Source organism: Nicotiana sylvestris, chromosome 4 (assembly GCF_000393655.2).
Source record: "Nicotiana sylvestris chromosome 4, ASM39365v2, whole genome shotgun sequence".
In the NCBI taxonomy this organism is placed as follows: domain Eukaryota; kingdom Viridiplantae; phylum Streptophyta; class Magnoliopsida; order Solanales; family Solanaceae; genus Nicotiana; species Nicotiana sylvestris.
In genome coordinates this window covers 107,057,744-107,085,390 of record NC_091060.1, presented here as the reverse complement: position 1 = coordinate 107,085,390, position 27,647 = coordinate 107,057,744, and the positions used below count along the sequence as shown (strand labels likewise).

The window sequence follows — 27,647 nt, the reverse complement described above, 5'->3', positions numbered from 1 at the left end:
GAATAGCAAGTGGGTGTATGCGTTCCTCAGCAACATTAAAAAGTGATCTACCAAATGTTGTGGCAAAAATATAGATTCACGATCCAAAATGATCCTAAAATCTCTATCATAACCAAAAGTTTTGCACTAACTTCGCCTTTACTGGTTCTTTGAAAGGCCAACATACGATGAGACATAAACTAAAATACCACAAGCTCAACAATATATATACTGCCTACCTTCCAAATGAAAATAACTACGTTGATCCGATGTTGGAACTGAACCAAACAAAGAATGTTAAAGAGTCCTCTGACGCCTAATAAACTCTTACTACATATTAAGCTATATGGCTAGGAACTCTACTATTGCTCTTGCTTTTTCCCCTATCTACATTTTTGCTACCTCCCAACTCCGTAGTCAAGATTTATATTCAGCAATTATTATAGTTAAAAGTAACATAGCAGGGAGTAAATTACAAAAGCAGCTTCATACCTTTTTCCATGTGGTGGAGGAATTCCAAAATTCGTGCTCCAACTGCATCACAATCTTTTTCCCCTAAAATTATTTTTTATCACTTCAATTTCTCATTCGGCATCAGATATCAAAATGTTAAAGCACTTGTCCATTCTCCTTCTAGCAGACTCACAAATTTGAAGAAAAAAGGAAAAAACTTGAGAATTGAGGGAAAAAAATGAAGAGAACCAAGCAGTTGCTGTTGAGAACACAAAAGGAATAACCTACTGAAATTAGAAAAGCAAAACTCAAAACTGAATTACGTACTGATAAATGAATTTGGTTATCTGAACCACCTACTGTAGTAGTCATGTTTGAGTTATCATATCTCATTAACCCTCCAGTAATATATTAGTATTCATAGATACTCTGCTACAAGCACTGCTGCCTGATGTAGCATAAGCATATACTACTAACATCTACACTTTCCAAGTAAATATCCAAAATTAGGGACCAACATTGGTGAGTTTCAATGCTCATGTTTATCAACTTTTAGTTGGACTTCCAAAAATGTTACTTGAACTTAAAATAAGTAGGAGTATAAAAAAGTCCTCTGCAGACACTATGGATACGTCAGACTTGTTGATAGCAAATAGTCGTGACTAAAAGGAATCTGATTGATTCATAACTTTTCTGCGTCACTCTAACACTTTTCTCCAAGTGAAGTATAACTTTAATTTCTTCTTTTCTGCTACTTTCATGTAATTTAACTGGGAAGTCGGCAATTTTCACAATAGAGTTTTCCTTGTATTATCATTCTGCTCAAACTGTTAAAAAGGTATATATGTTAGGTGGTCCATTTTTATTGAGCTTTTAGTCATGTTTATTAGAAGAACTCATAAGATGTATGTGATCATGGCTTCAGCTTGATGTTGTAAGAATCCATAAAGTCCAAAAACAAGATTTCCTAAATATCTAATTCTCTTAATAAGATCTTATACATCCTTTCTGAGTTAATCTTCTCACTGTATAAGATAGACAAATAAAACCTAGCCAATCTACTCTTAGCCTTGTGAACCAACACACTATAATTATGCAATCTTCTAAGGTTCTTTTAGAAGAATTGCTAACTGAAATAGCAATTCACAAGAAAGTTGGCATTGGAAATACCTTCTTATCCTTTCCTTAAACCTTACAAAACCAGGAAACTCCAATGATTGACTGCCTGCCTATTCTAACGGGGCATTCTATTCCTTCAAGTCCCACAACTCTAAATGTGTCTATTCCTTCGATGCCTTTCTATGGAAACAAGGCTAGAATGACTTATTGCCCACCAACATAAGCCCATTATTATTCGACTAAGTAGGTAGTTGCTTTAACCCCAATAAAATCATTTCAAGAATCCTCCTCTAGGATTGGCAAGTTAACGTGAAATCATGATCGTGAGAGTAATGGAAGTTAAACTAAAGGAACAGAACCAAAAGTATTCATGGAAGTAACTGGCAATTTGTGTTAGCTATCATGTGCTCTTCGAATTATAAATTGCTTTAATACCATTAACCAATCGTTTAATATTTTGCTCATGATAAGCCTTACATATCAATTTCATCTTCCAGTCTCATAATTCTTTAAGCTCTGTTTTCCAATCAGTTACTCATTAATTCAATATCATGTTAGCACATGTCTCATCAAGTATTTTTTTCTTCTTCTTCATTAATTTAATTTACACTATTTCTGACTATCTTCTCTCAAGTTTGTCGAATAAAAGAATTTTGGTGATTTAACTTAGTATATATGTCAAAATTTGGTTATGCTCTTAATGTCTAAAAGCTTAATTTAACATGTAATGCCTGTTTGCTTAGACCTTTTAGTTCTAATGGTAATGAGAAAGAACCTATTCTGGTGTACCATTCTAGCATGTAACATTCGTTATAGAGATGAAGCATGGGTGGATGGTTTGATTAGCAAGAAAAAAGTAAAATATACTAGCATATTTATAATTTTCATATGCTTTGTTGCTTCTACTGATATGTTGCTGATAGTATTTTCTATTTTACTACAATTGACCATTTTCTAATTTGGACTTAGTGTTCCGAATTAATAAGTGCCTTAGTTTATGACTGGATCAAAATATCTTCTAGAGGGAACTGAAAAATCTGAGAAAGGAAGCTATACATTGGCAAATATTAAAAGGTGACTTGTTGTTCTTTTCTTTTACGGTTGTTCATAAATTCCACAAAAATTTTCATTACTGTCATCGACACGTACTGATCACTTGATTTTCCATTAAAACTTCAGAATTTCAAAGTGAACTAATCGTGTAATTAAAACTCTGAAGTTCCAAAAGAAAATCTTTTTCTGTTGCGATTCAATTCCCTCTCTTAAGTAACTGATTATTAAAATTCCAAATTAAAGTTCCAATATTTTAAGTAACGAAACGAGAAAGTGTACAAATTCCATAATAGTTTTATCACAGGCATTTATGATACTCCGAAAGATTTTATTGACGTACTTATCATGCATTGCATTCATTTACATTGACCCATGGCCAGATGGCGTTATATACGCGTATATATGTATATTATGTATGTATATGGGATATGAGAAAAGGTGATGACATTATACGCACCACCACCTGATCAGCTGGTATACATTTATGATTTTGCACACAGTGGCACCAGATGACGTTATATACGCGTATATATATAAATATATGTATATGGGATATGGGAAAACACCACCACCTGATCAGCTAATATACGTTGATGATTTGCCCATAGTGGCCGAGATGATGTGATGGGATGCCCTCAGAGGCATGATGAATTTATGAACACATGTACCTATGCACGACATAACATTCATACGCATATGCATAACACTATACGTATTTCATGATTTACAGAGTCATCCAAACTTACGAGTTGAGTCATTTACTCTATAGTTCTTCCATGTCTTTAATTCATGTTGACTTATTGTTATGTTCCATTTCTGTCTTACATACTCGGTACATTATTCATATTGACATTCTTTTGTTTAGGATGCTGCATTCATGCCTCCAGGTATAGACAATCAGTTTGACGAGCCCTCATAGCAGACGAGGTCAGCATTCAGTGAGGGATCAGTAAGACTCCACCCCATTCGGAGTGCAGCCGAGTTTTATGAGTCATCGTGTCAGAATTTTGCTCCAGTTGCTACCCTACCTGCTCAGCCAGCTAGAGGTGGAGGTCGCCCTAAAGGGGGAGGCCAGGCCAAATACTATGCCCTTCCTGCCCGTACCGAGGTTGTTGCCTCCGATTCTGTCATCACAGGTATTGTCCTGGTTTGTTACAGAGATGCATCAGTTCTATTCGATCCTGGCTCCACTTATTCTTATGTGTCTTCTTATTTTGCTCTGCATTTGGGTGTACCTCGGGATTCTCTGAGTTCCCCTCTTTATGTTTCTACTCATGTGGGAGATTCTCTTGTTGTGGACCGCGTTTATCGGTCGTGTCTGGTTGCTCTTAGTAGTTTTGAGACTAGAGCCGATTTATTGTTGCTCAGCATGGTAGATTTTGATATTATCTTAGGCATGCACTGGTTGTCGCCCCATTATGCTATTCTTGATTGTCACGCCAAAATCGTGGCGTTGGCTATGCTAGGCACTTACCAGCACATGAAGTCGGTTGTGCTAATACTACACTCTGTACTGTGTGCAAATCCCGGTGCTACAGCTTTTGGAATGCAGTGAGGTGGCTGCCTTCAGTCCATTCAGGCAACTTGAGGTAGTCCTGCAGGCATTCGTAGGCCCTGGCGTCTCCTTCCATCTTTCCATTTTGTTTCTTTCATGTATTTCAGAGACAGTGTCGTATTTATCTTTCGGACCCTTAATTGTAGTATTCCTAGAAAGTCTATAAAATTGTGACACCAGTTCTGGGTAGTTTTATATGGATCTGTATTGGAATTATTATTAACTTATTATATTTCAGTCTTCCGCTTTATTATTTCCGTTATGTATATGATGTTTATTAACCACTATTAAGGGATTAAAAATGAAAAAAAGCTAAGTAATCGGAATAATTGGCTTGCCTATCTTTCACTAGTAGGTGCCATCACGACTCCCGAGGGTGGAAAATTCGGGTCGTGACATGAGCGTGGATGTAAGGTTTGAATCAGAGGTCATCCCAAGTAGAGACAACTTCAAGTACCTTTGGTCGGTTATCTAGGGGGGAGATCGACGAAGATATCACACATCGTATTGGGGTAGGATGGATGAAGTGGAGGTTAGCATCTGGAGTCTTGTGTGACAAGAGTGTGCCACCAATACTCAAAGGTAAGTTCTATAAAGTGGTGGTTAGATCGACCATAATGTATGGGGCTGAGTGTTGGCCTGTTAAGAACTCAGATATTCAGAAGATGAAAGTAGCAGAAATGAGGATGTTGAGGTGGATGTGAGGTCACACTAGGATGGATAAGATTAGGAATGGTGATATTCAGGAGAAGGTACAGTGGCTCCCATTGATGACAAGATGCAGGAAGCGAGGCTCAGATGGTTCGGGCATGTTCAGAGGAGAAGCCCAGATGCTCCTGTAAGGAGGTGTAAGCGGTTGGTTGTGGAGGGCACGAGAAAAGGTAGAGGGCGGCCTAAGAAGTATTGGGTAGAGGTGATCGAGCATGATATGGCGAGGCTTCATATTTCCGAGGACATGACACTTGATAGGAAGATGTGGAGGTCGAGTATTAGGGTTGTAGGTTAGGATGTAGTTGAGTCTTGCCTTACTTTGTACCTTTATGAGACTACTCTGGTAGGATATTTGTCTAAGATAGCTAGTGGTAATGTTGTGTCTTACTATTTCGCTTTTCAGTGCATGACCTATTTACTAGCTATCGCTTTTGCTTTGCATCATTCTTCTAAATTTCATGTTGTTCCTATTTTTCCTATGATTTTTGTGGTGATACTAATATTGTCTCCTTTTGTCTTTTTATTTTCTTGAGCCGGGGGTCTTTCGGAAATAACCTCTCTACTCTTTCAGGTTAGGGGTAAGATCTGCATACACATTACCCTCCCCAGACCCTACTAATGGGATTTTGCTGGGTTGTTGTTGTTATTCCTTTAGCCTGTCCTACTAGATATTATCAAATGCAGTATCTTTAAATTTCAGATAAACTGCGACTTGACTAACAAAACTCACAATGATGACTTACGTGTGAGACTTTAAAGCATGAGATAATTTTTGAAAATGCAGTAAAAACGATCTACATATTATTAAAAGAAGTCGTCAAGCATGACAATAATGATTAGTTTTTAAAGTTAAAATAGAAGAGGAAGTTTTTTTTTCGTTTTATTGTGAAATGTAATTAAGTCAATAGATATAGAGGAAATTGAAATAAAATACTAAGTTACGGTGACTGGAAAATTGGATCAATTGAGAGAAATTTCAGAAATATTTGAAAAATGATTGGTGTGCTTACACGAAGTCAAAAGAGAAAGAAGGTAAGGACGAAAAGAAAGGGCCTTCGAAGAAAATATTGCTCAAAGATAAATCTAAAATATGATAAATACGTTATGAAAATACAAACAAACTGTAATCAAAGCCAAAAGTAAATTTTTGTGTTTGTCGTTTATGCTTACATACCATTTTCGTTTCTTTCATAAGATTTATCCAATAGATTGAACTTTTTTATATAATATATATTAAAATGTTTTGAGAAATATTCATCGATAGGACAAAAAACTTGGTAAGTGAATCAATCGATATTACAGGAATATATCATACAAGAATTTGATTATATAAAGAAGAAATGCATATATGAATTTGAATTTCTTTCAAATTGTAACGATGCTGTCGGTCGTTTGTGTATTTGAGCCACATTATTTTCCCTTTTCATGTTTCACACATGTGTATTTGTGGTTTTATGACTTACGGGGTTGGTTAGTTTCTTTGCGGAAAAGTTATTGGTTGATTTGGACCCTTTGGTTCTTGGTTTAAAAGCCTAAGTTCAAAATGTTGACCAAAATTTAACTTTTGTGAAAACGACATTGGAACGGTATTTTGATGGCTCCGATAGGTTCCTATCGTGATTTTGAACTAGGGCGTATGCCCGGAATCGAATTCGGAGGTCCCTAGTATCACGACCAAAAATTTAATTAGTTGTGATGATACTTAACCCAACCCACTAGGTAGCCCAATTAACAATAATCCAATTCAAATGAGATTTACTGAGAAATAAATGATAAAATAAATGAACTTTTATACAACCACCCAAGGATTGGTAGTACAAATTATGAGCTTCTAAGACCTAGAGTTTTCAAAGCTAGTATGAAATAAATATTCATATGTTCGAAATATAAAGAACATATTTATAATTCTAAAGCTACCAAGGACAAGTGACAGCTATAATCAGAATGCAGTTATATCTCCAATACCAGCTCCCGCCATACACAACAACATTAACTCCAAAAACTGCAAGCAAGGTGCAGAAGTGCAGTATGAGTAAAACCGACCCCTTGTACTCAATAAGTAACAAACCCAATCTTAGGTTGAAAGCAGTGACGAGTTTGGACGAAGGTCAGTGGACAACATCAATAGCGAATAACAGTTCATAACAGTGTAGTGAAGCAGTAAGGGTATATAAATTAGGAAATATATGCTCAGCCAGATCACAGTTACGGGAAACGTAGGCATGCTTTTCCAGTAAAACAGTCAATTCAAAATCTCACCACCAAGAAACAACTAATCATGAGATTATCAAAAGAATAATATTGTCAATTCACAACACCAAATAAGAGTTTTCATTTACCTGTTAGCATGAGAAAAATAAATCTCTATGCCTACATGTCAATATACATGTTAAGTCACCAATAATCAGATACTGTCTAGCATGAGGAATATACATCTCTATCCTACATGTCAAATAAACATATCAAATCATAAATGTCACGTTATCGCCTAACACGAGGAAAATGCATCTCTATGCCTACATGTTAGGCATACATGTCAAGTAGTCAAATGTCATATCACTGTCTAACATGAGGAAGGTGCATCTCTATGCCTACATATCAAATAAACATTTCAAGAACTCAGCGTCACAATGAACTCATTAAACGTACACAATCTTAGCACACTCTAGGTGTGTGACTCAAATACCCTAAAACATTACCATGGATCCATCAAATACTCACATTTAGCACTGTACAGGTGCCTGGCATAACTTCCCATCACCAAAGCATGTATATGAAATGTTGTGCCTACTTCAGCTGCTAGTATATTAGACTCTGAAGGGACGGATTCTACCCAAGCTCTAATCATAATCACTTATCCCAATAGAAGGGCCTGATGCAAACGTAGCCTCAAATCAGTGTCGTTTAGACCGAGGTGGGGCCTGGCATACGCGTAACCTTAATATCAATTTAAGCATTGCAGCGTGCAACCCAATCCAAATATTAATATAAATGAGGCTCTATGGCATACCTTAGTCATCAATCTGCTCAAGTCTCATTGTGCAGACATCTCACAGCAACAACATCCAATTATATAACACGAGATAACATAATATGTCTCAAATACAATTCAAACTTGTGTCACATACATGGACACCAATAACATATGAGACAACATATCTACAATGCACTGGGACTGGGATATAACATGCGAATATAACTATCATGACTTTACAATATGACTACGGCTAAGGCACATAGCTCAACATGGCGAAAATAGCCCTATCACGTCTCAAACAATTGAACAGGTAGTCTAGACATGATTTCTAACATGAACAATATCCCACGTAGTCACATAAACGAAGAAAACATGATGTCAAAGAAGAATGATAGCAAAATAAGGCATGTAATAGTCTAGGAACTACCCGCATAATGAATACCTCGGTGCACGCACTCGCGCCTGTTACCTAGCACGCGCATCACCCCAATACGTCTCATATAAGATAGTTCTCAGGTTTAAATACCCTCAAATAAAAGTTCAAATATGTTATTTAATTCGAACAAGCCAAATATAATACGAGAAGCCAAACAACATTCTAGAAATGCCATTCCGCGCAAATCAACCTCTGAACGACTCGAAACTAGCCAAAAGCAACTCAAAACATCAAATAATACCTCAGGAAACAATCACAAATGATAAAGGTCAAATCTTTACACATTTACTCAAAGTCAACCAAAAAAGTAAAACTCGGGCCCATACCTCGGTACCCAATAAAACTCACAAAATTTGACTGTCCATTCAATTACTAGTCCAACCATACTAATTTCACTTATATCCGACTCCAAATCGATGTTCAAACCTCAAAAATTCATTTTAGGAAAGTTTAGACAAAAACTCCCAATTTCTCTTCTGAAATCATCAATCAAATGCCAACAAAGAAGATATAATCATGGTATATAATCAAAATCGTGTAGAAAACTCTTATCCCAATCCATTTGGTGAAAATTACCTCCAAAATCGCCTAAATCCGAGCTTCATAGCTCAAAAATATGATAAAATGTCTGAAACCTTCGAAATAGAATACTTATAATCACTAAATAGTAATTCGCATCGTGATCGCGAGATTTCCTTCGCGATCGCACCGAAGACGCTCTATGCGTCCGCAACATTGGCCACATGAACGCGATGACCACAGACACCTACGCTACGCGAACACGACATAGCTTACGTGAATGCAATTAAGAAGTCCCCATCTTCCAGCTCTCATCTCAACTCTACGCGAACCCAATGACTCTTTTGCGAACACAAATAGTAACCAACATAAACCTACGCGAACACATTCATGATGTTGCGAACGCAAATAAGAAAATTACCTAGCTCCAGAATTCCTCCATGCATGCTCTACAGATTCACCAGTAATCAGCAATACACCAACCATCCGAAATGATCTGAACCACGTTCGAAACTCAACCGACCCCCTCGGGACCCCGTCCAAACATTCCAACAAGTTCCAAAATATAACATGTACCTAATCGAGGCCTCAATTCACACATAACAATATCAAAATCACAAATCCCACCTAAAATCAAACTTTATGAACTTTTGAAGTTTCAACTTCGAAAACTCATGTTGAACCATATCAAATCAACCCGGAATGAACTCAAATTTTACACATAAGTACCAAATGACATTACAAAGCTATTTCAATTCCTGGAACCAAAATCCGAACCCGATATCATCAAAGTCAACTCTCAATCAAACTTATGAACATTCCAAACCTTCAAATTTCCAACTTTCGCCAAAATAGTGCCGAAACCTTCTAGAAACATTCAAAAGCAAATCCGAGCATACGCCCAAGTCCAAAATCAACTTTCGGACCTAATGGAATCATCAAAACTCCGATTCGAGGTCAAATACCCAAAAGTCAAACTTGGTTAACTCTTCTAACTTAAATCTTCCTAGTTGAGAATCATTTCTCCAAATCAATCCCGAATCACCTGAAAACCAAAATCGACGATTCACACAAGTCATAATACATCATATGAATCTCTTCAAGACTTTAAACAGCTGAACGGAATGCAAATGCTCAAAACGTCCGGTCGGGTCTTTACATTCTCTCCCACTTAAACATACATTCGTCATCGAACGTGCCGAGAGTCATTCCAAAGCCATCAAATCTCTGTGTAAACTCATCGTGGACAAACCTGGGGTGATCTCACATCACTCCAATCAATATAAGCTTGACAACACAACATAACTAAAGATCCTTGCTTCAACTTAGTCCGTAAACCTTAGAATGCAATTTCCAACATCCAAAATTCATTATAAGGCCCGAATCTCACATCAACACAGTCTGAACAGGTTGTATCAACCCATAACCATAACAAAGATGTAATAAAATGATATACCACCTAGCTCGCATGCTCGTAGTAGTAATTTTCAATTATAGTGGCTGCTCAAAAACAGATCCGGTACCTGTGCATTCGACGAGAAAGAAAGAGTAGAAAGATAGGGTTTTCATCGATTTGGTAGTAAATCTCATATCAAATAAATCTCATTCAAAACCTTCGTACACTGCTGATGATGAAAGAAACACGCATAAACTCATAACCACTCATCAATTCAACAAGTCATGGAGATCTCTCTCGCCCGACAAGAACCAAAGCCAAATTATAAGTAGACTTCCAATATTATTCTTTCAAACATACCGTACTCAAATATAATAGAACCCATTCTAGGTCCAATGACCTCATCTCATCAAAAATCGCTATTCTATTGGCATGCCACACCAATACAACCTAAAGTCACAAACCGTGCAACACATGCACCAATAAGCAACATTTCAAATGTATTCAAACATGCAAAATGACTCAAATGAGAGAACCATCCCTCAAGCTCAACAAGTGCCACCACAAATGCAATGCTATGAACCCATCATACATAGTAGAACCAAGACGCATGAATATATCACAAAGGCTCATATCCCAACATATCCCCGGTGCAATGCGTGACCCATCCAAACAATGGTCCATATAAAATACCCCAAGCAGCAATGCTCAAAATTAACAACCACACACAATTCGATATCAAGTACACGAAGTGCATGACCATAACCACAAATAAGCGAATAACACTGCCCGGAAAGACCATAACCGAGGTGCAATCAACCATTCAACACCCCTAGAGCCATCTTGCTTGAATTCCGCTACAAGGTCCAAACAGAATGCATCAAGTGTACAATTAACCAACAGAACAATCCATTGTAGCATAGAAGAGTAACACCTAGATCATATCAGAACATGAACCAGCTTAACTCTAACCGAAAGACACACCCCTCAACTATAATAGTGTTGAGCCAACAAATTTGATCCAGTGTAGAATACACCTCCTCATTGGGCCTACCTATTACATCTCACATTTTCGTACGTTAAAAGTTTCTTCTTCAGTTAATTAACATAGACTCGGGAATGAAATTATCTTGAAATTAACGTATTTATTCTATTTATAATAACCGATAAGTAAGTATCATGAAGGGTACACAAATTAAAGAAAACGAGTTTCGTTGAAGGTTGCTGATTTGGGATAAAATACGGGTCGAGCGATAATACCCGATATTTACGGACTAGTACTATACAAGGTATCATATGACCATGATAGAATGATGTATAAGATGTAATAAAAATAAGTAGAATTTTAAGTAAATTGAGACAATTCTTAATTATGCGGGTAATTGGTTAGTTATTGGGTAACATGACATTACATAATTAAGTAACAACTTATCAGATAAGACCAAATATCCCCCCTCTAAAAAACGTGGTAGTAACCCGCTATTGCTACATATGAATAAGTAGTCATATAATATTAGGTGGCAACTAATGTGTTAGATATACACTACTTCATTTTTAACAAATTCAATATTTTAATCAAATGGATCACTACTTCATTTTTCTAACGTTTTCAAGACTACAATTGGATAGGAGGTTTGGTACCATAACATTGAATTTTCCTACAAAGTTCCTACAACCATAAACATTAGCATTTTTGCAATCCAAAACGTTAGCCATTAAGTAAGCACTACAACCAGACGTGAAGAAGGATTTCTTCAGTTCTAACGCTACAAGTGATTTCTTCAACCAACAAGATTTCCTGGCACAGTAGCAAACATCTTATGGGGATCGCCTGAAGCAGCTTGAGGTGCGGATTGAAAAGATGGAGCGGTGTGAGGTTGGAGACTTGCCAAAGCTTCGTGATGAGGAGGCTTTTTCTTTCTAAGGAACGGTTTTAGATGTTTTAGCCATTATTATTGTTGAGAAATTCGAAAGAAGAGAAGGAGATGATGCTGTAGCAAAGATTATAAATGTTGTGAAGGGGACCTATTTATAGCGGTAATCTTAACAGTTTGGGGAAGCTAATGGCCGACCATCAGTCATCTTCAATAAATGGCCTTGGGAACTATACAGAAGCGACCTTTCAATCACTTCAGTCACTGACGTCACAGGATTAACATCATGATCGGGTATCAGAGCATCGAGGATCAAATCGTTTCTTATCATTTTACTCTAAGAAACGCGTGGACTATCTGTATACGGTCAAAATCAGGTATGCTCGATTTTATGGGCTCGAAGGGTCGCTTCAAGCCCGAGTTCAGGATGGGTCGAGTTCGAGCCTGATGGACCAAGTTCGAGCCCGATGACAAATGCAAAGCTCGAGCATCGAAGTATGCGATGGGCATCAAAGCCGAGTATGACCAATCCCGAAATGATACCGTTATGGGTTTGTAACAGAATGAACAAGATTCCTGCCACGTTCCCAAGATCATGGCGTAAATTCCAGAATGGATTTGTACGAGTTAGTACTATTCCGTACTAGGCGGTTAGACAGCTGTCCCAATAAGATTTCTTACTGTAAATAAAAATGTACCTTATTTAGGGTTCCCCTATTATATAAAGGGGACCCCAATCATGTGTAACCATCATCAATCATTGGCAAAAGAATACACTCTCTTACTTTCTTGCTCATTGCTCACCAGAATAGTCCTTTAACTTTATTGTTCTTACTTTATTGTTCTTGACCTACCTCGAGACCACCTTAGCTCGAGACTGGCTTGCACACTGGTTTGATTTTACTTATTTCTTTCTTTTATACGTTAGATTTTTTGATTATTAATTAGTATTGAACTAACTCACATATCTTTAAAACTATAAATCAAGTTTAATTGTTACTCGTATTTTCGAGGTAAACAACATGTTAATTAGGATCGACGTTCACACGAATATGTATTGTTTCTTTCTTTAAGATGCAAAAGTTGCACATGAAAGATAAGGAGAAGTGGAGCAATATGTTAATGAAAGGAACAAGGCGAAATTTAGGGAATGAGAAAATCATAGAAAATCACAGACATGTACACTACCTATTAACCATGGAACCAGGTACACATCTTTTCCCTTATTAGTTGGTAACTATAGAAATTCATAATGACAAATAAAGTTCTCCATGAATAGCCTGCAACCCTTATTTGAGTAAATATCTTGAATTAGTTTGAATAAAAGAAACACTTTGGAACAGAGCTTCATAATATCCAACTGCAATGAATTCTTCCCCAAAAAAGTAGCCTAAACATTCAGAAGAACAAACACAAAATTGAATAATAATCCTACCTTAGTCAAATACATTAACAAAATATTTGCAAGAAAGCCAGACAAACTAAAATTAAATGAGGAGTCCAGGCTTTTTCGATTCAAAAAAGAGTCCAAGTTTTTCCTTTATTAAGCAAAATTCCTTAAAATAATGCATGTTCATTTAACTAATAAAGAAAAGAGAGCAAACACAGTGATATTACATAGACAAGGAAACACCCAAAAAAATTACGAATATAAATTAATGCAATAATTAAACAGAAGTTTCACGTTAAGCGCCAGCTAACATACCAATCTAAACTACTAAGTCACAGAAGAGCTAAGCAACTATTGTGAGGAAACATTTTCCGGCAATGCTAGCATTCAAGGTTTATTTGGGGCGTACAATATTCAACAACAATTCAATTATAATATGAGCAAAAATGGTGAAACACTCACGTGCGGTAACTTTGAATAGCCATTTCATAGCCCTGACTCCTGAGTGTCCTGACATATATAGAGTTCAAGAAATATCAACCGGTAAGAAGTACAAAATTTTATGCAAATAATCGATTCAATCTTTGTCAAATCACTAAGAAAAACACATTTAAACTAAATTATCAACACTAAAAGAAAGAGGACTCTCTGTACCATTACTCGTTACAACCATCTCGATAGAGAAACCCATCAAATTTCGGGGAAAAAGGGACTGATAAGAAAAAGAAAAAAGAAAAAACCTAAAATAAAAGAAAGCCCATTGAGAAACATCAAAGCGGTAAGGCTTTATTTCAGTTTATTTACAAGTTTTGAAAAGAATTCTTTGGTTATTCTTTTGTTTCAATCTGTTGCATGATTTTATTGATTGACTTGATTTGTTTCTCCCTCTTTTTTCTTAGTTAGCATCTATAGTTTAAACATGAGAGATTTTATGTAACTCAATTAACACAAGATTATACATAAACCAACTTTGAAATCAAGTATTTCCGTTGTGTCAAATTCATGAATTATGAAAGTGAGATATCATGAAATACCCAACTCGGGGTAATTAGGTTGGAAAACAACCATCAAGATTTGATTACACAGTGAAGGATCTTTCATTTGACATTTGAAAAATAAATTCTTATTTTCCCTTAGCACGTGCTATTCTGTTGCTTCTACTCGTTCAACTCTACAACAAAGTATAAATGGTGGGGTCTTTCATTAAATATGTTGGTGTTAGTGATGTTAACACCGTAAATAAAGATGTAGTAGCAATTTGAATCTTTGTTTGCTTATTGAGTTCATTACCTTCAAAGAAGTCAAAACTGTAGGTTAGTTGCAAACTTGAAATCCAACTGTCTTGTTTCTTTTTTCTGCTATTCACTTTTGTGGTCATAATGAGAGTGAAGATTCCAAATATAAAGGTCTTTTCTTTAACTTTTGGAATTTTATGGGGATAAGCATTCGGACGTGGGAAAGGTAATATTACATAAAGCTCCACAAAAATGATATGATGATTTGTCCAGTAATTCAAAAGGATAATGTGGATGCTTATGCTAAAGAAACAATTAAAGCTATCCTCAAAGAGTTAGATGATGATTTCTTTGAGATATTAGTTGATGAAATGACTTCTCACATAAAGAGAAAATGGCACTAGTTATACGATATATTAACAAAAGTGGGGAGGTGATAGAGCGCTTTATGGCTGTTGTCCATATGAATGATACATCTGCACTATCATTATAGAAAATAATTAATTATTTGCTTTTGGTTCACTCGTTAAGTTTATCCAAGTTACGTGGACAAGGTTATAGCGGAGCTAGTAATATGCAAGGAAGAATAAATGGCCTGAAGTCTTGTTTAGTCCATCAGTTCATCCAAATTACGCGTTCATTGTTTTGCCCATCAGGTGCAATTGAGACTTGTAGCTCTTTCTAAAAAGTATCTGGATATGAATAATTTTTTGATGTTGTCACGAATGCATTGAATCATATCGGAGTATATTTTAATCATAAGAAATTACTTCGACAACACCAAGTAAAAAATCTAGAAGAATTACTTAAATCTGGAAAAATAATTACTGGGCAAGGATTGAATCAAGAATGTGGACTCCAACAACCAGGTGATACTCTATAGGGATCCCATTTTAAGACCTTGAAAATTTTTATGATTATATTTTCTTCAATTATTAATGTGTTTAAAGATATGCAACAAAATAGTTCTCATTCTCTTGAGAGATTTGCAGCAAAAAATCTTTTGGGCAATATTCATGAATTTGAATTTGTATTTTTGTTGCACTTGATGGTCAAGATGTTTCTTCTTACAAATGAATTGAACAAAGCTTTATAAAAGAGAGACCAATACAACATCAATGCTATGAGCTTGCTTGACCTTATAAAGACAAGATTGCAAACGATGAGAGAAAGTGAATTGAAGTCTTTGATGAATGAGGTTTACTCATTTTGTGGTAAACATGATATTATGATTCTCAAAATGGATGAAGACTATCCAAGGTCGAAGCGCAAGAAGTCTGAAGTTTCTTATGCACATCACTTTCGTGTGGAAGTATTTTATGCAGTTATTGATTTGCTACTTCATGAGCTAAATAGACGTTTTGATGTAGTGACTAGTGACTTACTTCTTGGTATGACTTGCTTGAATATGGTTGATTCATTTGCTAATTTTGACAAAGACAGAATAATGATGTTGACCGAGTATTATCCTAGTGAGTTTGATGACAACAAGCTTCGAGATCTTAGTTTTCAGCTTTATAGTTTCATTGTCTATGCTCGAACGTGTGATAGAAAGTTTGTCAACTTGAAGGGTATTAAGGATCTTGCTATAGTGATGGCAAAGACAAAATTGGATCAAACTTGGTGTCATATTTATTTACTTGTGAAGCTTACTTTGATTCTACCTGTTGCTACTGCAAGCGTGGAAAGAACATTCTCCTCAATGAAGCTCATAAAAAATAATCTATGTAATAGCATTAGTGAAGAATTTTTGAATGGTTGTTTAGTTTTTAATATGAGCGTAAGGTATTTGCAATTGTAAGCAATGATGCTATTATAGATAATTTTTAAAGTATGAAAACTCATCGAGTACAATTGTAAATTGTGATAATGAAACTAATTATTTTTATCTCCCTAAGTTATTTTACTGTAAGTATTTATGTCATCAAACTTAATATTTATCTTAAAAGCAATGGTACACCCATCTTTCTGGAATCCTAGATCTGGCTCTCTCGAGGTCAGATTGTTATTCGGGAAATTAGAATAGGTCTATTTCGTCATTTAGAACTTGTGTGCAAAGTTCAGGTTCATTCTGGATTGATTAGGCTTGAATCAGATGCTTGGTTTGAAGTTGGAAGTATATGAACTTAAAGATTCTGGGATTTGGTGTTGATTACAGTGTTTAGAGCCATTGATAGGTTTGGGAGATGTATTAGGACTTGTTGGTCTTATTGGATGGGGTCCCTTGGGGCTTAGGTAAGTTTTGGACCATTTTGGTTGAGTTTGGCATAGATGATCTTTTGGTTCTCTAGTGTTCTTCACGTTTGCGATCATTATGGCGCATCTACATATAAGGTTTTGGATGACCGGTGATTTGTTCATCTCATTCATTTTGAAGTTGTCACGTTCACAGAGCTTTGTTGTCACGGGGTTTTTGGCCATCGCGTTTGCGTAGGTGTGGACCTTGGCGCTCGCATAGGAGGATTCACATTCGCGAAGCATAGCTGGAGCTGGAGGCAGTTTGACCTTCGCGATCGTGAGGGTACTACCGTGATTGCGTAAGGTACTGTTGGGCAATGCATTTAAGTTGCCATTTTCGGAATTTTACCCATTATTTCATATTTTGAGCCCTAGATTTCGAGAAGATGAGACTTTGAAGAGTAATTTTACTACTACATTGGAGGTAAGTAATTTTCACTTGGATTTGATTTTATATAGTGATTACCCATGGATATCTACACTAAAGCTTGGAATTTTGAAAGAAAATTTAGGGGTTGTCTACATTTTAAGGAAGTGTATTTTGGGGATTTGAGCATCAATTTGGATTCATTTTTGGAAACTAATTATATATTTGGACTAGGTGGGTTATGGATTATTAAATTTTGGTACTGTCTTGAATTTTGGGCACGTGAGCCCGAGTTGACTTTTATTGACTTTTGGAGATTTCTTCAAAGATCGAAGATTATGGATTGGAATAACTTTCTATGGTATTTTTGACTTTCTTGAATGATATTTAGCTTGGATTTGTGCGATTGGAGGGCTAGATCGAGGTTTTGACGGGATTCGAGGTTGAATACTAGCCTGGATGAGGTTAATATCTTGCCTAAGTTTGGTTTGAGGTTAGTTTTCCTATTAGTTGTGATATTTGTTATATGTTAGGGGTGGTGTATATGCAATGTGATGAGTGTATATGCGTCAACCCTGGTTATTCATGATCTGAGTAGATCTTAGGCTATTATATGCCTTGTTTTGTTATCATGCTTCTTTTTAATATCATGTTTTCTCCATTTGTCTGACTACGTGAGTTATTATTCATGATAGGAATTATGTCTAGGCTATTTGCTAATTTGTTTGAGACATGATAGGGCTATTGTTTTTTCTATGTTGAGCTATTTTCCTTTGCTGTAGTTATATTGTTCAGTCGTGATATTATATTCGCGTATACTATCGCTATCTTTGTGCACTTTAATAGCCTAAGACCAACCGTGCAATTTCTAGATGGCAGAAGTAAAAAAAGAATTATTTATCCAAAGACTCACACACATGGCACACGAACTGTTTGACTTAACATAGTTTTAGCCCTCGAATCAACACTTGGCAACTCGAAGCTTTCATCATATTTACATGTATAACTCTAGGTAAACATAGAGTCAAAGAGCGAGACTCAAGTTCACACAGTTGATTTCCCTTTTTTTGTATTAATGGAAGGGTATATGCTATTTACAAGCACACATGCTTGTAACTAGACAATTACACCAAACCGGTCAAAATATTTCATTCTATTGCCCTGGTTCTAGTATTACACCCTTGGAAAACAACCCGGTGAAGAAAAATCAAGGGGGATTCATTACTAATTACTAAAGATGTATATACAACTATCTACTTATTTTTGATTTTTTATATACAAAGATAACCTATGTACAAAAACCACGCAACACAAGTATATACAGAAGTTTGCTTATATAACACAAAAACATGTACAACAGTTCAATTCACAAAAGAGTTTGTACAAGGCTATCCCACCCCTAACTGAAAAGCATGCATTGTCCCCAATGCATAAGAATGTAAAACAGAGTTTAGGGGCTCCCTAAGGCGCACTAGGCGCTATGGGAGTCGGAAGCTGACTGAATGATGGTGGGGTCACCCTCTGATGCTGAAGCTAGGACCGATGAGATCTCGTCTTGAGGAGTGACTTCCACTGATGGAGGAGGGATCTCCAACTGGCCCGAAACTGGAGCTGGGGCCTGTGAGCTGCTAGCCTCGCCTGCTGATAGCTGAGTGGCCGATGGATTTTCTTCGGTAACCATATCTGCTAGCAAATATTCTATTGCCTTCTGAACTGCTGCTTGTTCTTCCTCTACAACTGTAGGGACATCAACCTGATTACCTTTCTCCTGAGGGCCCTTATCCTCCTCAGACCATGACTCCTCATCAGTCTCTCCCTTGTCTGCCTCCCCACCTTCAGACTCTGCAGAGTGTCCGGAATCTTCCTCAGAAGGGATGTCAATATGTGCAGGGGAAGCTGGAGGCTGGGAAGCCCTGACAATCTGAGGTGCAGGAGTTGTCATCAAGGTGGAGAAATCAAAATCTAATCCAGCCACGGATGTGCCCGCCCCATGCTCTCCTTCTTTGGGCATGAAGGAGGATAGATCGAACTCTAGAGTTTGCATTTTGTGGAGCCCAGTCTTCAGTGTGGCAATCTCATCACAGAGCTTTGGCAAGTCTCCAACCTCACTTCGCTCCATCTTTTCAATCCGCACCTTAAGCTGCTTTAGGCGATCCCCATAAGATGTTTGCTACTGTTGGAGGGCCATCACTGAGGACTGGATAGGGGTCAATGCTTGCTTGATGAGTGCGGGGAGGCTCTTCAGAAGGTGGTCTACCTTAGCATTTGCATGTTGAGCTAAGAGACCGAGCCTCGAAATGGCTGGCAGTGGGGCAGAAGGCTGTGCAATAGTGGCCTGGAAGGTGGGTTGTGGTGTGGAAGTGGAGGCCATTGTGGCTTGAGGAGAAGCAGGAGTCTAAGAGTCTGAGATCTCTGTATCAACAGGAATCGAGGTCTGAACCTCTAGGGGAGCAACAACTACCGCGTCATTAATGCACGTGATATCAATATCCTTCAGCGCTTTCCCCGTCTTGTCAGTGTGTGGCATTGAAGGGACTTCCACAGCCTTACAGAGGGCTGTGATCAAGCATGGGAATGGAAGTGACGTGGTTGTCTGGTTGGCCCAGATCCCTAACTCTCGGAAGATAAAGTCACCCACATCAATTTTTATCCCAGTCATAATGCATGCAATGAGAAGAGCTTTCTCAATGCTTATATCAGTCTCATTTCGGGATGATATCAATCTAGATGTGACAAAGCTGAGGCAGAATCTACCCTCTTGTGTGAGATCTTCCTTGAATATTTTATCCAGAGGGTCAATCCAAGCAGGGGTCCCCTTGGCTATCACTGAGGCTATCTAACCATGCTCAATATCTATGCTGGCCCATTTGTTGTTATACACTGTTGTGCCCGATCTCCAGTTTGGAAAATAGAACTCATTTATGGTGTCACTACTACAAAACAGCTGCTTCCCCCGACCAAGACAGTATCATAGAAAACTTTGTTGCGCTTGTGGTGAGGTGTACTGGAGGCTCCATAAGATGCATAAAATTCATGCACCACTGGTTCATTGTAATCATCAGGCAGCTCAGTGAAATACTCCCAGTTTCTAGCCTTGATGTTCTCCAGTATATGAGTGTACTGCTCCTGTAGCCCGTTCAGACTCAGTTGTTTCTCGACAAGGATTTTCCGTTTTGTGAGCCCTTCTCTATACACCTCTAGAGCCTTCGACCCCAAACCTGAGTTGGAAATCATCTCCTCTTTTTCTTCTTGCCTCAGCTTGTAGGTCAACTGATGGCAAGGTCTCCTCCTCACCAGACTAAGAGGGATGTGCAGTAGTAGGGTCCGGTCGTGAACGTTTGGCTTGCTGTGCTTGACGACTGGTGGAGGCCCTTTCTTGGAAGAAGATATATGTTTCTTGGGAGCCATATCTACAATGAAATTAAGTGTGAGAAACATAGCAGACATTAGAAGAAAAATCACAAAGAAAGTCAAGTATGCGACAGGGTATGCGATTGCATAACCACTATGCGGACCGCAAACCTATCGCAAAACTTTTGTCTACTGAAGGGATATAATTATGCGATGGGATTTGCGATCGCATATCCATTATGCGGTTCACATGCCCATTACAAAACTATTTTCTTGGAAAGGTCATCACACTATACGATCTTAAAATTCACCGCAAAGATGAATTTGCGATCGCAAATTAGCCGCAAACCATATGTTAAAAAAGGCCAGATACTGTTTAGGTATGCGATGGTTTGCGGTCCGCATATCACTTATGCGATCACAAAGCCTCCGCAAATTGTCATCTTACTCAAGCCACCTAGGGTTTGTTATGCGGCAACAATGCGGACCGCAAATCGACTATGCGGTCCGCAAAAATCATCGTCCTCAACGTTTTGACTTTATCCTATACAATGGTGACCCTAATTTCACTACCTAGCACCCTGAGCCTAACTAATTATCTAAGAACCCCCCCATTACGAGCAGATACCCAAACAACAAAGAGGAATAAAAAAACAAAAACCAAAGGAAACAAAAAATGGGAAAACACACAACAAAATTTAAACTAAAATTTACAGGGATGAAATTGGGAAAGGAGAACATACCAGGAATGGAGAATTTAGAACACTTGGAAGATTAATGCACAAAGTGGGATCGTTGTTTACTCTGTTCACTAGCCGTTTTTTCTTTCTCCTTTTTCTTTTTGTGTTTCGTTTTCTTTTTGTTCTTTTTTTGTTTAAGAGGGAAATCTTAGTGCTGGTGTGTGTTTATGTGCAAAGGTAGGGGTACTTACCTATGAAGTTTATGGTTTGTAAGTCATTGCATAACACCTTATGCGACTGCATAAGTGTTATGCAGTGGTTTCAACTGAAGTTACTCATGGACACAATGCGGTGCACTTATGCAATCACATAAATGAAATGTGGTCCGCAAAGTACATGTCCTCACCGCATTTCTACCCCCAATATTTGCCAAACAAACTGTCCAGATATGCGATCACTATACGGTCTGTATAGTTAAAATGCGACCGCATATGTATAGCAGACTTCCCATTGTGACTTTTCTTCCCTTTCACACGCAATTTTACCCTGTGTAATGATATTTTGAATCACCTGCACTCTAACACACACTTTAAATTGCTCAATTAAATCTATCTAACAAAATTTAAAATTTAAAGGACAAAAAGGGTGTTACCACACATGGGTTGCCTCCCATGAAGAGCTTGATTTAACGTCGCGACACGACAAAGTTGGCCTTTCTTTGGTTTCACTCATTGGTTGGGCATGGACCATCTTTGAGAGCCAACTGTTCCACCAAGTGTTTTTCTCCATCTGTGCCCAAGTAGTGCTTGACTCGCTGGACATTTACTTTGAAGGTTCGGAGCCCATCCTCCGATTCTAATTCCACAGCTCCAAAAGGGGATACATCTACCACCTTGAACGGACTGGACCATTTCGATTTGAGCTTGCCTGAAAACAATTTGAGCCTTGAGTTAAAGAGCAAAACCAAGTCACTCGACTTGAACTCGCTTTTCAAGATCTTTATGTCGTGGACGAACTTCATCCTTTCTTTGTACACAACTGCACTTTCATATGCATGGAAACGGAATTCCTCAATTTCATTGAGTTGTGTTAACCTCAAATTTGCAGCTTCAGCCCAGTCCAAGTTCAACCTTTTTAAAGCTCACATGGCTTTGTGCTCCAGTTCTACGAGTAGATGACAAGCCTTGCCGAAGACTAACCAATAAGGAGAAGTGCTAATAGGGGTTTTGTACGCCGTGCGGTATGCCCACAACGCGTCATCTAGCTTCTTTGACCAGTCGGTCCTGTTTGCATTAACAGTCTTTGCTAGAATATTCTTTATCTCCCGGTTGAAAACATCAACTTGGCCACTTGATTGGGGATGATAAGGTGTGGCCACCTTATGTTTGACGCCATATTTCTCTAGTATCCCCATGAAAGCCTTGTTACATAAGTGAGACCCACCATCACTAAGAATGGCTCTAGGAGTGCCACACCGCGTGAATATGTTTTTCTTTAAGAATGTGGTCACACTCCTTGCCTCATTGTTTGGTAAGGCAATTGCTTCAACACATTTGGACACATAGTCCACAGCCACCAAGATATATTTCATACCACAAGAGCTTACAAAGGGGCCCATAAAATCAATTCCCCATACATCAAAGATTTCTATCTCCATCACAAAGTCCATTGGCATTTCATGCCTCTTGGAGATTGATCCTTGCCTTTGGCATTGGTCGCAAGCCTTGATCATTTGATTGGCATCATGCTAAATTGACGGCCAATAATAACCACATTCAAGCACCTTTGCCGCTGTTCAATTGCCCCCATGGTGACCCCCGATCGGTGAGTCATGGCATGCCTTTAGAATTGACATAATCTCCTCTTATAGAACATATCTTCTGATGATGTTATCAGCACAAACACGGGACAAGAATGGGTTTTCCCAATATTATTACCGACAATTTCACAAAAACTTCTTCTTCTGATAAGCTTCCAATCCATCCGGGATAAGGTCGCTAACCAAGTAGTTAGCAATATCGGCATACCAAGGAGAAAAAGTGTTAGATAATGCCAATATGTGTTCATCCGGGAAAGCATCGTTGATTTCAAGATCTCCCTTTGGTCTCCCTGCCTCTTCAAGCCTTGATAGATGATCTGCCACTTGATTTTCCGTCCCTTTTCGATCTTTGACTTCAAAGTCAAATTCTTGCAACAACAGGACCCACCAAATCAACCTAGGCTTTGCATCCTTCTTTGCCATAAGATAGCGAAGAGCAGCATGGTCTGTGTACACTATTACCTTGGATCCCAACAAATAAGCCCGAAATTTCTCAAAGGCATAGACAATGGAAATAAGTTCTTGCTCAATCACCGTATAGTTCATTTGCGCCCCATTGAGTGTCTTGCTTGCATAATAGACCGGGTGGAGAACCTTGTTGTGACGTTGGCCAAGCACTGCCCCAATAGCTACACCACTGGCGTCACATATGAGTTCTAATGGAAGAAACCAATCGTGTGTGACAATAATAGGTGTCGTGGTGAGCTTTTGTTTCAATTCCTCAAAGGCTTTGAGGCACTTCTCGTGAAACACAAATTTTGCATCTTTCTCAAGGAGTTTGCACATGGGATTTGAAATTTTGGAAAAATCCTTGATGAAACGCCTATAGAATCCAGCATGCCCCAAGAAACTTCGGACACCTTTAACTGAAGTAGTGGAGGAAGCTTGGAAATGATATCGATCTTTTCCCGGTCAAACTCTATGCCATGTTTTGAAATTTTATGCCCCTAGACAATGCCTTCATCCACCATGAAGTGGCATTTCTCCCAGTTAAGTACAAGGTTAGTCTCCTCACATCTCTTGACCACTTGTCTAAGATTATTAAGACAATGCTCAAAAGAGTCACCTACCACCGAAAAGTCATCCATGAAAACCTCTAGAAAATCCTCCACAATATCTGAAAAGATGGACATCATGCATCTTTGAATAGTAGCCGGAGTGTTGCACAAACCAAACGGCATCCGACTAAAGGGCAAATGAATGTTGTCTTCTCTTGGTCCTCCAATGCTATGTTGATTTGGTTGTAACCAGAATATCCATCAGGAAAGCAATAGAATGACCTCCCCCCTAGCCGATCAAGCATTTGATCAATAAAAGACATAGGGAAATGGTCTTTGCACGTGGCACTATTGAGCTTCCGATAGTCCATACACACCATCCGGTAACCATTCTTGTTGGGATGATCTCATTTTTATTATTTTTAATCACGGTTATGCCTCCCTTTTTTGGCACACATTGCATCGGGCTCACCCAAGAACTATTGGCAATGGGGTAGACTACCCCGGCATCCAACCACTTGATGATTTCTTTCTTTACCACCTCCTGCATGGACGGGTTCAACCATCGTTGATGCTCCAAACTTGGTTTAGTCTCATTCTCCAATTGGATCTTGTGTTCGCAAATTTCGGCGGGAATCCCTCGGATGTCCGCAATTGTCCACCCAATAGCTTGACTATGCTCCTTCAAGACATCCAACAATTGTTATACCTGCACATCATTCAACAAAGAAGAAACGATTACCGGTAAAGTATCATTGAGTCAAGAAATTTATACCTCAAGTGTGGTGGAAGTGGTTTGAGCTCTAGTTGTGGTGGCTCTATAATAGAAAGCTTTGCGGTAGGAGTGGCTCTATTCTCCAAGTCGAGAGAGAGCTTCTTCGAAGCATAAGTGTAGGAACCAAGCCCTTCCAATGCATTGACTGATTCCATATACCCCTCCATGTCTTTACCATTGAAGTTTACCAAAATAGCCACCAATGCCTCACCGAGGCATTGTTCTTCCATCTTCATTTCAACTGCATCTTCCACTTCATCAAAAACATCAATCACCGAGATGCTTTCATATTCATGTGGTAGTTTCATACCCTTGCTTGCTTGGAATGTAACCTCTTCATCATTCACAAGGAATTTGATCTCATTCCGTTCCGAATCCATTAGTGCTCTTCCGTGGCAAGGAATGGCCTCCCCAAGGTTATAGGGATCTCTTTGTCAACTGCATAATCAAGGATTACGAAATCGACTGGTAAATAAAACTTGCCCACTTTTACAAGCACATCATCGACAATTCCCACCAGTCTCTTTATGGAACGATCGACCAGTTGCAATCTCATACTTGTGGACCTTGGCATACCTAACCCTGCTTGCTTGTAAATGGCAAGAGGCATTAAGTTGATGCTAGCCCCGTTATCACAAAGGGCTCGTGCAAAATTATGTACCCCAATAGTACATGGAATAGTGAAAGCTCCCGGGTCTTCTTTCTTTTGAATGGTGGATGTTGCAATGATGGAACTAACCCAGTGAGTCACATTCACCACTTCATTCTTGGTGGTTCTCTTCTTGGTAATCAAGTCTTTCAAATATTTAGCAAAACCCGACACCTCTTGAAATGCTTCCACAAAAGGAATATTCACCGATAACTGCTTGAGAATGTCATAAAACTTTTCAAGTTTGCTATCATCAACCTTCCTAGCAAGTCTTTAAGGGAATGGAGGAGGAGGTCTAAGAATAGGGGGTAGAGTTTTTGGTGTCTCTTTTACCTTTTCCTATACCTCTTCCCGATTTACTTCTTGAACTTTCAACTCTTCCGGAACCTTTTTAACTTCAACAACACTTGGCTCTTCAACCTCAACCTCTTGTTCAGACTCTTCTACTTCAACCACTTGTTCACTCTCTCCTTGTAGTACCTTCCCACTCCGAGTAGTAATTGCCATGATATGAGAAGTTGGGCCACTCCCACTACCCTTTGGCTTCGCAATTGTGTCACTACGAAGTGTTCTGATCACACCCAGCTATGCCTTATAAAAAGGACAATGCGGACGTTGCAAATATAACCCGAGTATTACGCCCAGGGTCGAATCCACAGAGAGTTAACCTATCAATCACTATTTTTGGACCCACTAAACTCTTCAGAACCAGCTTCCCAAATGTTTGAATCACAAGTTGATGGTTTCAATAGTAACTAAAATTGCAAGTAAATTAAACAGCTGTAAACTAAAATGCTAAGGTTGTAAACAATGATGAGAAAAAGCTAAGGTAAAGATTTCCCCTATTGATGGAATCCCTTCTGTTTATGCTTCATACAAATTTACCAACACACCTCTATCAATTATGAACAATTTTCTTACCGTAAATCTCTCCCGAGTAATCACAGTAATATACTATTGCACTCTCCCGAGATACACTAGCTAGCTTTAATTAACACAGTTCACTTAAGATTGCACCCAAGACTTCGTTATCCCTAATCCCGCCTTTAAACCCGCAGTTATAGATTCCTCTTATACTTTAGGAGTGGTTGTTATTCAACAATAACCTAAATATGCACTCTCTCCCGAGTTATGCACACTAAATAGGCACAGCTAATTGAGGATCCTGTCAATTAACTACAACAAGAACATAGTTGAATAAATAAAGATTGAAACTAGCAATTTGTATTCACATAAACAAGAAGTTCATCCCCCAATAGGTTCCATCAAAACCTTAGACAAAGGATTTAGCTACTCCTAACTATGGGTAAATAAACTAAAACAATATTCATCATAAAACTTGCAAGAAAAATAAAGAGAAGAAGAAACCAAGATGTTTTGGGTGATCTCTCACACTTGTTCTTCTTCCAAAAATCCTCTCCAAAACAATCCATCCTCTCTTGGGCGGAGTCTAGTGTTTAAAATAGGGTTTTGGGCTTAAAATCCCGTGTTTTGCACTTTAGTCCCTGAAATTTCCGCCTCCTTCCGCGGTTCTACCGCATTTGCGGTCAAACCGCGGTCAAACATGGCCTCTGCTGCTTCAATTGTCTGCGAGCAGCCCTCACCGCGGTTCTGCCGCGGTCGCGGTAAAACCTCGGTATTTCATCCTGTTACGTTTGGAATATGAAAAAACGTAAAACATGAAAGTTGTGTCCCTTTGAGTTAGATTTCCAACCATATATTATGGAGCCCAAATGGGATTCTGAGTAAAAAGTTATGTCTATTTTACTAGACAGTGCGCAATATGCCTCTTCGAGTTTTCGTTTTGTTGTTTTATCATTCGTTGATCCCCGAACGCGATCCCGTCTTAATTCCTTGAGCTCTTACTCAGAATTCAAAGCTCAAAACCACTCAAGATAGAAAGAGTTCACTCACTCTCAGAAATAACATTCATATGCCACAAAAGATGCACCATAAGCTTGCCCGTAATGTACTACTCCACTAATCGAGCTCATTCAATCTTGGATCAATTAGGACTTTATTTGGTTGTAATGTAGGTTGAGGGACGAGTAAGATACATTTAGATATAAGAGT

The 27,647-nt window shown here is 38.3% G+C and overlaps 3 protein-coding genes across 3 annotated transcripts; 1 reads left to right on the top strand and 2 right to left on the bottom strand.

Moving 5' to 3' along the window:
- The first annotated feature begins 15,859 nt into the window (after window positions 1-15,859).
- LOC138889959 (uncharacterized) lies at window positions 15,860-16,498 on the top strand. The gene has a single exon (XM_070173307.1). The coding sequence runs from the start codon at window positions 15,860-15,862 to the stop codon at window positions 16,496-16,498; it is 639 nt and encodes a 212-aa protein (XP_070029408.1).
- Window positions 16,499-22,057: 5,559 nt separating this feature from the next.
- On the bottom strand, window positions 22,058-23,002 carry LOC104236844 (uncharacterized). Its single transcript, XM_009790860.2, has 2 exons — window positions 22,533-23,002; window positions 22,058-22,463 (listed from the first exon to the last, which is right to left on the bottom strand). The coding sequence occupies exons 1-2, from the start codon at window positions 23,000-23,002 to the stop codon at window positions 22,058-22,060; spliced, it is 876 nt and encodes a 291-aa protein (XP_009789162.2).
- A 2,302-nt stretch (window positions 23,003-25,304) lies between these two features.
- On the bottom strand, window positions 25,305-26,081 carry LOC138889958 (uncharacterized). The gene is made up of 2 exons (XM_070173306.1): window positions 25,920-26,081; window positions 25,305-25,628 (listed from the first exon to the last, which is right to left on the bottom strand). Exons 1-2 carry the CDS (start codon window positions 26,079-26,081, stop codon window positions 25,305-25,307), a joined length of 486 nt encoding a protein of 161 aa, XP_070029407.1.
- Between the last annotated feature and the right edge of the window lie 1,566 nt (window positions 26,082-27,647).